The sequence below is a fragment of the Myxine glutinosa genome, chromosome 7, assembly GCF_964187855.1.
Source record: "Myxine glutinosa chromosome 7, kmMyxGlut1.1, whole genome shotgun sequence".
Taxonomy (NCBI): domain Eukaryota; kingdom Metazoa; phylum Chordata; class Myxini; order Myxiniformes; family Myxinidae; genus Myxine; species Myxine glutinosa.
The window spans coordinates 161,658,171-161,671,328 of record NC_136267.1 but is presented as its reverse complement, the minus strand read 5'-3'; the positions used below and the strand labels follow the sequence as shown (position 1 = coordinate 161,671,328).

At 48.3% G+C, this 13,158-nt stretch overlaps 1 protein-coding gene across 1 annotated transcript in view; it reads left to right on the top strand.

Annotated features, from left to right (window-relative positions):
* LOC137431787 (protein-cysteine N-palmitoyltransferase HHAT-like protein) overlaps nucleotides 1–13,158 on the top strand; it is a 264,417-nt gene that overhangs the window by 167,081 nt on the left and 84,178 nt on the right. The window contains 1 exon segment of the mRNA XM_078782469.1: nucleotides 8,882–9,053. Within this exon segment, the coding sequence (XP_078638595.1) occupies nucleotides 8,882–9,053 (172 nt within the window).

The following is a 13,158-nucleotide window of genomic DNA, read 5'->3' as shown; positions in this document are numbered from 1 at the left end:
TACCTGTAGTGGGGACGCAGGTAGTTTAGTGTGGATGATAATGACGTGGGAGCGCAATAGTTTAAAGGGACGACTGGGAAGCGCAAGTTTCAGAGGGGAGTAGTTAGATGAGATGATGCCGTGTGTTTGAGGATTGAACAGGTGTGCAACTGAACAGGTGTATGGAGCAGTGTATGAGTGAGTGATGATGATGTGTATTGTGCTGACCAAATGGTCCAGGAAGAGGAGGAGGGTGCAGGTGGCACCAGGTAGGATTGCACAGGTGTGCAACGACAGGTGAATGAAAGACAGGTGTATGGAATAAATGGTATGGAGTATTGGAATGGATGGTCGTGGAGTGAGTATGGTGGAAATTGTGGAGTGGAGTGGATGGTGCGAAGGTGTGAATGGGGGAAGAGTGGACCCCCGTCACGGATACCCGGGGCGGGTAGAGTAAGTGTTAGGTAGAGGGTACAGGTAAATTGTGGTTGGATATTGGCATCTGTGGTGCGGGTGAAAGAATGGTCTTTGGATGGGTGCATTAGTGTTGTGGAAATGGCTGGGCGTGTAGCCTGTTAGTGTGTGTAGTTGGTTTGGGCACTCCACCACTGTGAGGATGTCGGCCAGGTGAGGCCGCAGGTGGGCTCTGGGAGCCGGTAGTAGTTGTTGTGGATGGGGCCCGAGGATCCGGAGGACGGACCCGGGTAGCCCGTGCCAGAGAGGGCACTGAGGGGGTGAGAGTGCGAGAGGGCCTTCCCCAGTTAGATAGGTTAGGGTGAGGAGCTAGGTAAGCTCGGGTGGCAACTACAGTGGTGGAGGTGTGCAGGTGGGTAGACCTGCTGGGAGAGCTACACGTCGCAGCCCAGAAATTGTGCGAAGGCACCGGGAGATGAATCGGGGGAGTGAGACCCCAAATTGAGAAGCACCACAGTTTGGACAATGGGAATTGGTTTTTAGAACCCATAGTGTAAGTTGGCCAATGGATTGGCAGGGAAAGACCCCGGGTAGTGTAAAGTGTGTTAATGTCATTTAGAAAGTAGTTAGGATGAAGTCTCCTCGCACCATCTGCATCCACTCACCTGAGGTGACAGGTACTCCGCACCATGCCATGTTTAATTATTTTTACTGTGCAAATGTTTGGATGGTGAGACGCATCATGACGTGGATGTGACATTGTGCTTTGATGTTCCATCTCTGCCTCCTTATGAGGATTGATGATGAATTTGGTGATGGCAAATTTTGAAGTAGAGGGATTGTGGAGACGAATTTGGTATAGGGGAAATATGGGGAAGACGTGACAGTAGTGACGAATTTGTAAATGTGTAGATTTTGTAAATATGGGGTAAGGGCAAGGGTAGTGTAGGTGACAGGGGGGTGACGTACGGTAGGGACGAGCTTTCTCACTTCGCCCTCCGTACGCATTTCGCCTTGCATTGCCTTATTGATGTGTACCCTTGTGACCTTACCCCTCGCTCAATTGTCTTTCCCCTTTTGTCTCCCACATGACCTGTGCGCCATTGGGTGCCGAGGGGAGCGTGCGTGGGTCGGCCATTGTGCGCCCGAAATTCCCAGAACCAGCTGTCTGCATCGATGCACCACATTATGGACCACATGTCTGTGGCCGAGCACCACCTATGGACCCCATGGGTTGAGGCATGGCCCCTCTGCTGGAACCGGCCATGAGGGCCCGAAATCTTGCTGGCGGACCTTGGCCACAGGGCACCGATGCCCCACAGGTGAACCACACGTAGTCGGCCCCTGTGGGCCATAAATAAAATAAAAACGGATACGTTAGGTGCATTCTTTTATTGCAAATAGGCCGCCAGCAAGGGAAGATGACAACACCAGGAAAATAATAATAACCAGCAGAGGGAGCCGAAGAGCAAGAGATCACCTGCAGGGTTAGGGGTTGTTGAATTTATTTTTGTTGAACACTCTTGAACAATGGTGACTGCACCGATTGGTGCTTGGGTGCTTGTATTGGTGCGTTTTTGGGTGCGTTCATGGTGCATTGATGCAGAGCAGACTGTCTCCCCCCCAGAAAGAACAATCACAGGTCCTGGGTTAGTTTTGTAAATAAAAATAGCGTCATTGTAAATAATGCTTCCCACCGTCAGTGTGTAGTTTGAAGACCATTCCGCAATTCGGTTAACTGTGGGCGTAAGTCTGTTAGGCAGGGTGCAATGGAGCAGCGGGACACATTTATTTATGTTTTAAAACTGTCGCACTCAGGGTCAGGTTAAAAATAGAGGGAACCACACCTACGTGTCACACTAAAAATAAAAGTTGTAGGCCCGGGACGTGCCTAAGAGGAGGAGGGTGCAGTGTTGCGGAGATGAGGACTGTATTTTTTTTGATTGTGTGCTGTATTATTATTATTATTATTATTGTTTATTCTGCGCCCCCCTACCTCCGGAGCTGTGTAAAGGTGAAAGGGCATCCCATAATTAGTCCACAAGCATACACGTCAGCCAAGTAATAGAATACCCCTGTTGATAGTTATCTCTTATTCTGTGTTTTAGGGTAAGGCTGTGTCTCCCATTAATTGAAGTACTCCATTGCACCAGTGAAAGAGAATAGATCCCCTTTCATTCCCATCCCCAAAATCCCCATTTCCTTCACATCCCCTTTCGTCATTGCCGAGCCTCGATTGCCCATATTACATCCCCTCTCGTCATTGCCGAGCCTCGATTGCCCATATTACATCCCCTCCAAAACCACCATTGACATGTGCTCTCGTCGGAGAAGAAAGGCGTGCCCGCCCGTCGTCATCAAGGGCGGAGCCAGAGGGTCGCGCGACCAACCAGGGCCGAGGTGAGCACCCCGATGGGCGTGTCCTGAAGGCCGGCGGCTTAATCGCCGGAGGCGTTATAAAGGCGCGCACGCAGGAAGCAAGTGAGTCGGTTGCAAGAGAGAGAGTCGTGAAGAGTCAGTCAGTGGAGTCGGTGGTCAGTTGGTTGCGGTGAGGAGTCGGTGGTGGCGGGCAGTGGTTGCGTTGGTTGCGGTGAGCAGTCGGTGGTGAGGAGTGAGTGAACCAAGAAAGAGTTGAGGGTTTGGACCAGATGCGTCAGACAAGTCCTGGGAAAGCAGCGGAGGCCACAGCAGCAACAACACCCCACAGCCACTTGGGGCCTGGACGGCGGTTTGGAGCAGGACCGTAAAGGAACGGCGGCTGCTAAACGCGCCGGTTGAGCTGCAGGACCCCTTTGGACCTCCCTCTCCCTCCAGCCATCCACCTCCTGCCTTTCCATCCTTCTTGTGTACGTGAGTTTGTTCTGTTTGTTCTGTCCTGGGTTAATTAAGCTGGTATAAGTTAATATTTGCACTGTGTCACCTGCGTCTTATGTGTTGTAAATAAACCTTGATTGCTCCTTTTTGCTTGTGTAAATAATAAATCCCATTACTCGTCTGTACGTCTTCTCGTTTTATTCCTTCTTCTTCTTCACATCCGTGTCGCCTTTGTCTTTTCCCTATTGACTAGCTGCGGTGCGATCCGGCCAACGTTTGGGTGAAATCGGGTTCTAAGCGGGGAGTAACTGTTCGGACGCGGTAATACCAAACCGCTCGGTAAAATAACATCTTTAATCCGCGTCTGCAACAATACATATATATATATATATATATATATATATATATATATATATATATATATATATATATATATATATATATATATATATATATATATGTGTATATGGATATATATATATATATATATGTATATATATATATATATATACACACACACACACACACACACTAGCAGAAGTACCCGGCATTGCCGGGCGGGGCAGGGGAGGGGAGGGGAGCGGGGGGGAGGGGAGAAGAGGGGGAGAGGGGGAGGTGGAGAGGGGAGAAGAGGGAGAGGGGAAAAGAGGGGGGGATGGGGAGGGGGGAGGGGGAGAGGGGAAAAGAGATGGGGAGGGGGAGGGGGAGAAGGGGGGATGGGGTGGGGGGAGGGGGGAGGGGGAGGGGGAGTGGGGGGAGGGGAGGGGGGAGGGGTAGGGGAGGAGGGGGGAGGGGAGTGGAGGGGGGAGGGGGAGGGGGTGGGGGAGGGGCAGGGGGGAGGGGGAGGGGGGATGGGGAGGGGAGGGGAGAAGAGGGGGAGGGGGAGAGGGGAAAAGAGGGGGGATGGGGAGGGGGAGGGGGAGAGGGGAGAAGAGGGGGGGTGGGGAGGGGGAGGGATGGGAGGGGGAAGGGGGTGGGGGGGAGGGGGAGGGGGGTGGGAGGGGGAGAGGAGTGGGGGGAGGGGGAGGGGGATGGGGTGGGGGAGGGGGAGGGGTGGGGGGTGGGGAACGGGTAGGGCAGAAAGGAAGGGGTAGGGAGAAAGGGAGGAGCATGGGGGAAAGGGAGGGGGAGGGGAGGGGGGAGGGCAGGGGGATGGGGAAGGGGTGGGGCTGAAAGGAAGGGGTAGGGGGGAGGGAGGGGCATGGGGGAAAGGGATGGGGAGGGGGGAGGGGGTGGGGGTTGGGAAGGGGTAGGGCAGAAAGGAAGGGGTAGGGGGAGAGGGAGGAGCATGGGGGAAAGGGAGGGGGATGGGGAAGGGGTAGGGCGGAAAGGAAGGGGTAGGGGGGAAAGGGAGGGGCATGGAGAAGGGAGGGGAGGGGAGGGGGAGGGGAGGGGGGAAGAGGAGAGGGTAGGGTGGAGGGGGAAGGGAGAGGGAAGGGTAGGGGGAGGGGAGGGGGGAAAGGGAGGGGGAGCGGGAGGGAGGGGGAGGAGAGAAGGGGAGGGGAGGGATATAGATGGTTACTGGCAATTGATCACATCCACAAATGATGTAATACACACAATTTATGTACTTTACATAACGTTAATAGGAATACATGGCCGTGTAGGATGGGAAATACAGTTTGTTTGAAATAAATCACAAATATCAGATGAAAGTGAAAAAAAACCTATGTGGTGTGAATGGCAATGTTCCTCGCTGAAATGTGAAAAAACTGAATTACGTGTGAATGCATAACTGAGATTATGGCGGCAAAGTTGGAACATCACGTGATCGCTCTGAGCGATGGGAGGCGGAAGGGGGTGGGAGGGGGGAGGGGAGCGGAGGGGAACGGGGGGGGAGGGGAGGAGAGGGGGGAGGGGAGAAGAGGGGGGAGGGGGAGGGGAGAAGAGGGGGGAGGGGGAGGGGGGAGGGGGGAGGGGAGGAGTAGGGGAGGAGGGGGGAGGGGGATTGGAGGGGGGGAGTTGAAGGGGGGAGGGGGAGGTGGGGGAGGGGAGGGGGGAGGGGGAGGGATGGGAGGGGGAGAGGAGTGGGGGAGGAGAGAGCGGGAGGGGGAAGGGGGAGGGGGGAGGAGGAGGGGGGAGGGGGAGGGGGGATGGAGGGAGGGGGAGGGGGAGGGGGATGGGGGGAGGTGGAGGGGGATGGGGGGAGGGGGAGGGGGGATGGGGGGAGGGGGAGGGGGGATGGGGGTGGGGGAGGGGGAGGGGGAGGGGGATGGGGAAGGGGTGGGGCAGAAAGGAAGGGGTAGGGGGAAAGGGAGGGGCATGGGGGAAAGGGAGGGGGGAGGGGTGGGGGAGGGGGAGGGTGGGGGAGTGGGAGGGGGGAGGGGTGGGGAAGGGGGAGGGGGAGGGGGGTGGGGAAGGGGTAGGGCAGAAAGGAAGGGGTAGGGGGGAAAGGCAGGAGCATGGGGGAAAGGGGGGGAGGGGGAGGGGGAGGGGAGGGGGATGGGGAAGGGGTGGGGCAGAAAGGAAGGGGTAGGGGGAAAGGGAGGGGCATGGGGGAGGGGGAGGGGGGAGGGGAGGGGGAGGGGGAGGGGTGGGGGAGTGGGAGGGGGGAGGGGTGGGGGAGGGGGAGGGGGAGGGGGGTGTGGAAGGGGTAGGGCAGAAAGGAAGGGGTAGGGGGAAAGGGAGGAGCATGGGGGAAAGGGAGGGGGGAGGGGAGGGGAGGGGGGAGGGGGATGGGGAAGGGGTAGGGCGGAAAGGAAGGGGTAGGGGGTAAAGGGAGGGGCATGGGGGAAGGGGAGGGGGAGGGGAAAGGGGAGGGGGGAAGGGGAGAGGGTAGGATGGAGGGGGAAGGGTAGAGGGGAAATGGAGGGAGGGGGAGGAGGGAAGGGGAGGGGAGGGATATAGATGGTTACTGGCAATTGATCACATCCACGAATGATGTAATCCACACAATTTATGTACTTTACTTAACGTTAATAGGAATACATGGCCGTGTAGATGGGAAATACAGTTTGTTTGAAATAAATCACAAATATCAGATGAAAGTGAAAAAAAACCAATGTGGTGTGAATGGCAATGTTCCTCGCTGAAATGCGCTGAGGTAAAAATATGGTTAAAAAATATTATTAAATAAATTTTTAGGTCGACCATGTTCGTACCAGGCTCAATGGGCATGTTTGTACCAAATATCAAGTTCGTGAGCCTCTCCGTTTAGGAGTCTATCGGTAACATTACACACACACACACACACACACACACACACACACACACACAAACTGTGTTTTATATATATATATATATATATATATATATATATATATATATATATATATACTAGCTTAGCTCGCCTTACCAAGCGTCGTTACTGAGGAACGGGCTTATTTTAGCTGAGAATAATGACTGTACCTGAGTTGCTGTGTTGTCATGATTTACACCAATCAGAATACAAACAATTATTTTGCACAAATGTATTTGTTGTGTTTGTGATATTGCATTTTTATAGGCAATTTAGGTTGAAGGTTTTTTTTTTCAAGAAAGAACCCCTCAGCACATTCATAGGGGAGGGGTAGGTGCAGACTGGAAGTTTGGGACGATTACACCTCACCACACATAGATAAATGACTGTGCCCGAGTTGCCGTTTTGTCATGGTTTAAAGCAATAATAATTCAAACAATTATTTTGCACAAATGTATTTGTAACATACGTGATATCATATTTTATAAACAATTGAAGTTGAAAACTTAAGTTTAAAAAAAAAGAATTTCCACCAAAAAACTCCAAAAAAATAAAATAAAATAAAATCGAAAATTTTTCAAAAAAAAATACCCTTAGGACATACCGACGGGAGAGATATGTGCATACCAGAAGTTTGGTACGATTTCACAAAAGTTTGAGAAAGTAGTTCAGTGACAACACAGGGCAACATAAGACAGGACAACACAGGATAGGACAGACTCTGCACAGATATATATATATATATATATATACAGGGTGAGTCAAAAGTAGCGCCCGATTTCTGTTTATATATATTCAGTAACTTTCCAAACTCTCAGGAATAACCTGCAAAACAAAAACAAAAATAAATAAATTAAGAAAATTAATAATCTGCAGGACAATTATTAACAACATGACATCCCAGAAAGAATCTGACAGCCGAAAAAACAGAAATCGGGCGCAGGCGCTACTTTTGATTCACCCTGAAATCTGGCGTTACTTTTGACTCACCCTGTATATTGTCGCGTTCATGGCGATTAAAATCTTTCCAAGGAATAGATAGCCGGACAAGCTGCTACTCCAAGGCATTCATCAAATGTTAATAGACGCGGGGTGGGGAGGGGGGGGGGGGGTGGTAACTCACACGAGATGGATTTAAAATGTCCAAAAATACCAGCTTTTAAAAGAAATGCCGGTAATACAAAATAAAACACGGTCAAATAAATTCCTAAATTGGGACGTCCCCACAACAGACTTGAAAGACGGAAACAGGGAAAGATAAAATAACTGGAAAATAATTGTGTGTGGGTGCATTTAACTATGATCACTGGTGGGGTCTCATCAGGGGTCATCAAGGTCGTTGGCAGGAACCGCTCGCTCCCGCGCTGCTAGGCCTCCGCACGCCCTCGCTCACTAAGCCGTGCCCGCCGGCGCTCAACAGGCCTTCCGCGTGAATCAAACGGGCCGCATGCAGCTTGCCTCTCCAGCTGGGCCTGTTTCCGTCGTCCCTGGTGGGAAGCTGCAGCCCTCGGTCCATGGCCCTGCCCTTTTCCTCTGCACGTCCACCAATGGTGTCTCCGAACCAGTCCGATCGCTTCCTTGAGCCCGTGGTCCAAGCACAATCGTTCGCTTTATTGTCCAGAACGAGAGAGACAAATGCCGACTGCCACGATCCAGACCAGACACAGAGAGCAGAGAGAAGTGAAGATGGCGAAGAGAGAGAGAGTGAAGCGAAGAGAAGAGAGGAGGAGAAGAAAAGAGCGTGAAAATGTGCGCTAGCGCACTTTTTTATCGCCCACTCTCTCACGTCATCAGTCATGCTTCGCCAATCGCCCACTCTCTCATGTCATCAGTCATGCTTTGCCAATCAGCGAGTCCCTTCTTACCAGTCCTCCTGTCAATCAAGAACCCTGACCAACCACGGCTCCTCGGGGCGTGGCCTCGGCCTGCCCGTCCTGTGTGTGCCTCCCAAGTCAGGTTTCTCAGCTGTCGGGGTCAACGCATGACCTCCGGTAGGTTTTTATTAATGAGTGTTTAAATGTGGGATTCTAACCCTACGTGTCTATGGTGCGGTGCCAAAAGAGACAACGGAATAGATACAGAGGTAACGATGTACAAGGGATAATTTTACCCATAATCCCTGAGCTAATTAGCACAAGAGCCACCCTTCGTATGGTCACACGTAACACTTATTCTGAACACACGACCTACCGGATCCCTACATATTACATGGTGGTTCTTCGTCTTCTCGAAGATCGGAGCATGCTAATTTATGCAAATCTACCTGAACTAAAGTAATCACTGCCTACCCCCTACAAACGTAACAATATATACGTGTATATATATATATTATGTTCCTCCATTGCAGTCTCAGAGTATTGACTTGTTTTTTTTGGGTTTTTTTGAAATGCAAACTTTGACAGCATTGCCTAGTTTTAACAGCAAGTGTTTAGACTTTGGGCAGTTGGAGATTACACATGCTAAACACTTTCTGGTCATGATTCTTTCAAAACCCAGGTCAATGACTGCTCTTTGCGAAGAAATGACTTCGACATTTGGAACATTCGAGGGTCCATGATATTCAACCTGATGCTCATTTGCCTCGTAGACTCCACTTTTCACTACCTCTACATTGTCGCCATTCCCTCCAACCTCCAGCTGCTCGACAACATCTCTGATTGGGGAGTTGGTACGCATTTCAGAATGAAGGCCTTTTTTGTTTCTTACTTGCATTGCATGGATAAGCACAGTGATTGTGATTTTTCAATTTTTGAGCCTTTGTCAGGCCGTTGAATTAACAACAGGTTGGTTGACTCAGCCTGTCATCCTTCCGAGGTCAGCAAAATGAGAACCCGCTTACTGGTAATAGGGGGCACCGCATCAGAGGCACAGCGGCACTTCCAGGAAATGATGCAGCCAAGCAGCCACAGGCTTAACACGAACTACCGCCCCCATGTTACTGAAACGCCCTTCAAAAATGTATCTTATCATTTTGCAGTTTCGAAAGCTTTCATGATAAAACCATTGAGAGAAGGGCTATCTACTGTACATACTACATATGGGAAATGAGAAAACCATTTGGCCACCACTCTTCATTCATTTTGCCTCATACTCCCACTTCCGCCACTCATCTCTTTTTCACATCCTTTCCTTCCTCCTTTACCCGACAATCTACTGATTCCCTCTTTTATATAATTTCCTGTTTAGCCTTTTGACCAATAGTGCTCTCTAGCGTTCACAAAGTACAGCTTAGGAGGTTCTGAGCTGTCTAGCCTGAGTTTGAATCTTGACCCATCTACAAACTGTCAGTTTAGTACTTCACAGGAAGTGGGATGATACTTCATAGGAAGTGGGATGCATCACAAAGTGTATCATCCCTCAGATAGGCATTAACCCAGGGAACCATCTGCTAGCATTCATTGATGGACGTTAAAGATTCCACGAAGAGTAGGTGAAGTTTGGCTGGCACCTTGAAGATATTCCAAGTTTATCACCTTCAGTCAAACATCAGGCCTGGCTAGCCAGCTCGCTCATAAAAGACTTGGACCAAAAGTGCTATCTGGTCGACCCCATAAGAAGTTGGTCCAGTAGTAGTATTCTTGGTAGTAGGAGATGTGTATAACTGTCTTCCAATCTACCCATATAAAGCACAATGTCAGTTTGTGTGTTTGTACAGATGTCTGTCCCCCTTCATAAGGGTAGCTTTTAAAGTTCAATCTTTTAACATGAATGTGTGTTCACTTCGGTCTATTTTTGAGGACAAAACAAACTCGAAAAACATTTTCTATAAAAGAGTAATTATGTGTCTTCTATTTGGAAATGTAGACGGTGGTTTCCAAACCGAGACTCACGGGCGGTGTACGGAAGCGTTTAAAAAAAATAATAAATACAAGGTGCAGAGAGGTGAAATTCGCTGCACCTGATTATGCAACACACACAGAGTAAAACAAGTGCTCGTTAATGTCCGTATGATATCTACTAAATATAAAAAAGATATAAGCACACCTGACACTAGGCCGAGGCTTCAGACTTTGACTTGCTCACGACGCTGCACCTTGGGATAAACTGTTCCAACCCGTCATTTTTGATGGGCTTTTATCCTAGTTTATAATAAAGGCCATAAAATAACTGCTTAATTTATTTTTAATTCACATGATGCACTTGTAAAGGGGGTTATTATAAACTCCAAAACGAAACCTGCAAGCAATGATTCCCAACAGTTTCCATGCACAAGCTTCAAATTATTGGATCATCGTTTCCATTCGTACAAAAAGTAATTTTGCAAAAACAATTTACAACTGGATAAATTGTGGCACAATCAGAAAAACATAGATAACATTATACTTTATGGAAAATCATAGTGGGAATCCAACATGTGACGTCATTTCCTCAGAGATGGGAGTTCGTGTCATGCATTGATTGCTCTCCTCTATATTATATCCGCGTGCGCGATCCAGCAAGTCACAAACCTACAGAGGTCAGCACACCCTTATGGGGTCGACTTTATATGACCACACGTTGCTGTTCGCCTTTTCGCATGGCTTGTAAGCCATAGTTTATCAGCACCAGCATCTTGTCTCTGTAGTAACTAAAAGGCACTTAGTAGAGAGCATACCTCCACCTGGTTGGCCATATCACTCAATGGTGAAGAATCACTTTTAAAAATTCTACTATCTGGATCCGGAACCGGAACCGGATCTTCACCAAAATTGAATCGATTCTTCCTCGTCACACACACAACCTGTCCAACAAGTTTCGTCTAAATCCATCCATAACTTTTTGAGATATCCTGCTATGTATCATTTTTGACCCTATCTCCAAATGGTGAAGAATAACTTAAAAATTAAATAATTCTCATATCCGAATCCATATTCAGATCTTCACCAAAATTGAATCGATTCTTCCTTATCACACACACAACCTATCCAACAAGTTTCGTCCAAATCCGTCCATAACATTTTGAGATATCCTGCTATGTATCGTTTTTGGCCATATCTCCAAATGATGAAGAATAACTTAAAAATTAAATAATTCTCATATCCGAATCCATATTCAGATCTTCACCAAAATTGAATCGATTCTTCCTTATCACACACACAACCTATCCAACAAGTTTCGTCCAAATCCGTCCATAACATTTTGAGATATCCTGCTATGTATCGTTTTTGGCCATATCACTCACTGGTGAAGAATCACTTAAAAAATTAAATAATTCTCATATCCGAATCCATATTCAGATCTTCACCAAAATCGAATCGATTAGTCCTTGTCGGACACACAAACTGTCCACCAAGTTTCGTCCAAATCCATCAGACAACTTTTTGAGATATCCTGCTATGTATCATTTTGGGCTCCATCTCCCAATGGTGAAGAATCAATAAAAAAATTCTACTAGCCGGATCCGAATCTGGATCTTCACCAAAATCTTATCAAATACGCTACCTCTGCCAAATTTCGTCTGAATCCGTCCACAAATTTTTGAGATATTTTGTTCACAAACAAGCAAACAGACAAACAGACAGACAGGGGTGAAAACATAACCTCCATCTACCTTTGGTGGCGGAGCTAAAGGTGCTACCGCAATGATCATTTGCTTATCTCTCCCTTATAACAATGATACAAGCAATGATCTGAAAAAGAAAACATGGACCTGATGCCTGCTGCAAAGTGTTCTTGCTCACCTCAAGAATGCTCACAAATAGTTAATTGATAAGCAAATGACAAATAATAAATAAATAAATAAACTTGCTCACAATAAATTAATTGTGTAACATTGCACGGTTATCCCCTCTCTGATTGCGCAGTTTATTATTGCATATCTTTCTAACGTTAGGGTTCTGTTCAGGAGAGTTGAGGATGTTTGGTAGGGAAGTATGTGAGGAGGTGAGAAAGAAGATAAATATGTTTGGGATGGAAATGAATGAGGCATATGTGGAGCATATTCAGGGCAGAAGGTGGTGCATTGGGAGGCAGTGCCAGAGTAACCTTTTTTGGGTCTGGTGCCAAACACATTTGTGGGCCCCCATTTGTGGAACCATTGTAAAAGACAGGAGATCGACACAGAAATTGTCTTTAACAAAGCACACAGCTGCAGTATATAAGGTTTATTTACAATATTCACAAGTTTAAGTTGCAGGTGGAGGTGGCTGCCACTAGGGTACCAGCAATGGTTATTTCCCTGTATGTTTTCTATATATTCTTCTATATTTGGAAAAAGTATTGTTGCGGTTTCTAGAACCCTCACATGTAAATTTAGTATTAAATTTACTTATAAATAACCCCTGTGTACATTTCCCCTTAATTGGCTGTTAATTGAAATAATCGCACCTTAGTTAGTCCACATTGCAACACGTAGCAAATCATAGGCCCTTTCGTAGTTATTTCATTATTCTGTGTTTCAGGTAAGACTATGTTTCCAATAGTTGACTCTACGTTGCATCAAATCAAATAAGAGTAGGCCCATTTTCCCTTCCAAAGGGTGCGAGTGCTTTTCTAACCCGTGCGCCGCCATTATGCACGAGGTCAGCTCGGATAAGAAGGGCGTGGCCCCCACCCCACCTCGTCACCAAAGGAGGGGCTAGCCAGCCCTTACGACCAACCAGGAATCAGTGGGCATGGCTTGAGAGGGCGTGGAGAGAAACATCGAGCAGGTTCGCAAGGGTTCCAAGGGCGGGGTTATAAAACCCGTTGCGCAAAGCCCCCAGGCCCCATCGCAGATGAGTGAGGGAGCACGCATTGTGAGTTCTGTGGAGGGAGGCGCATTTTCTTTTGTGGCATTTTCCGATTACGTACCA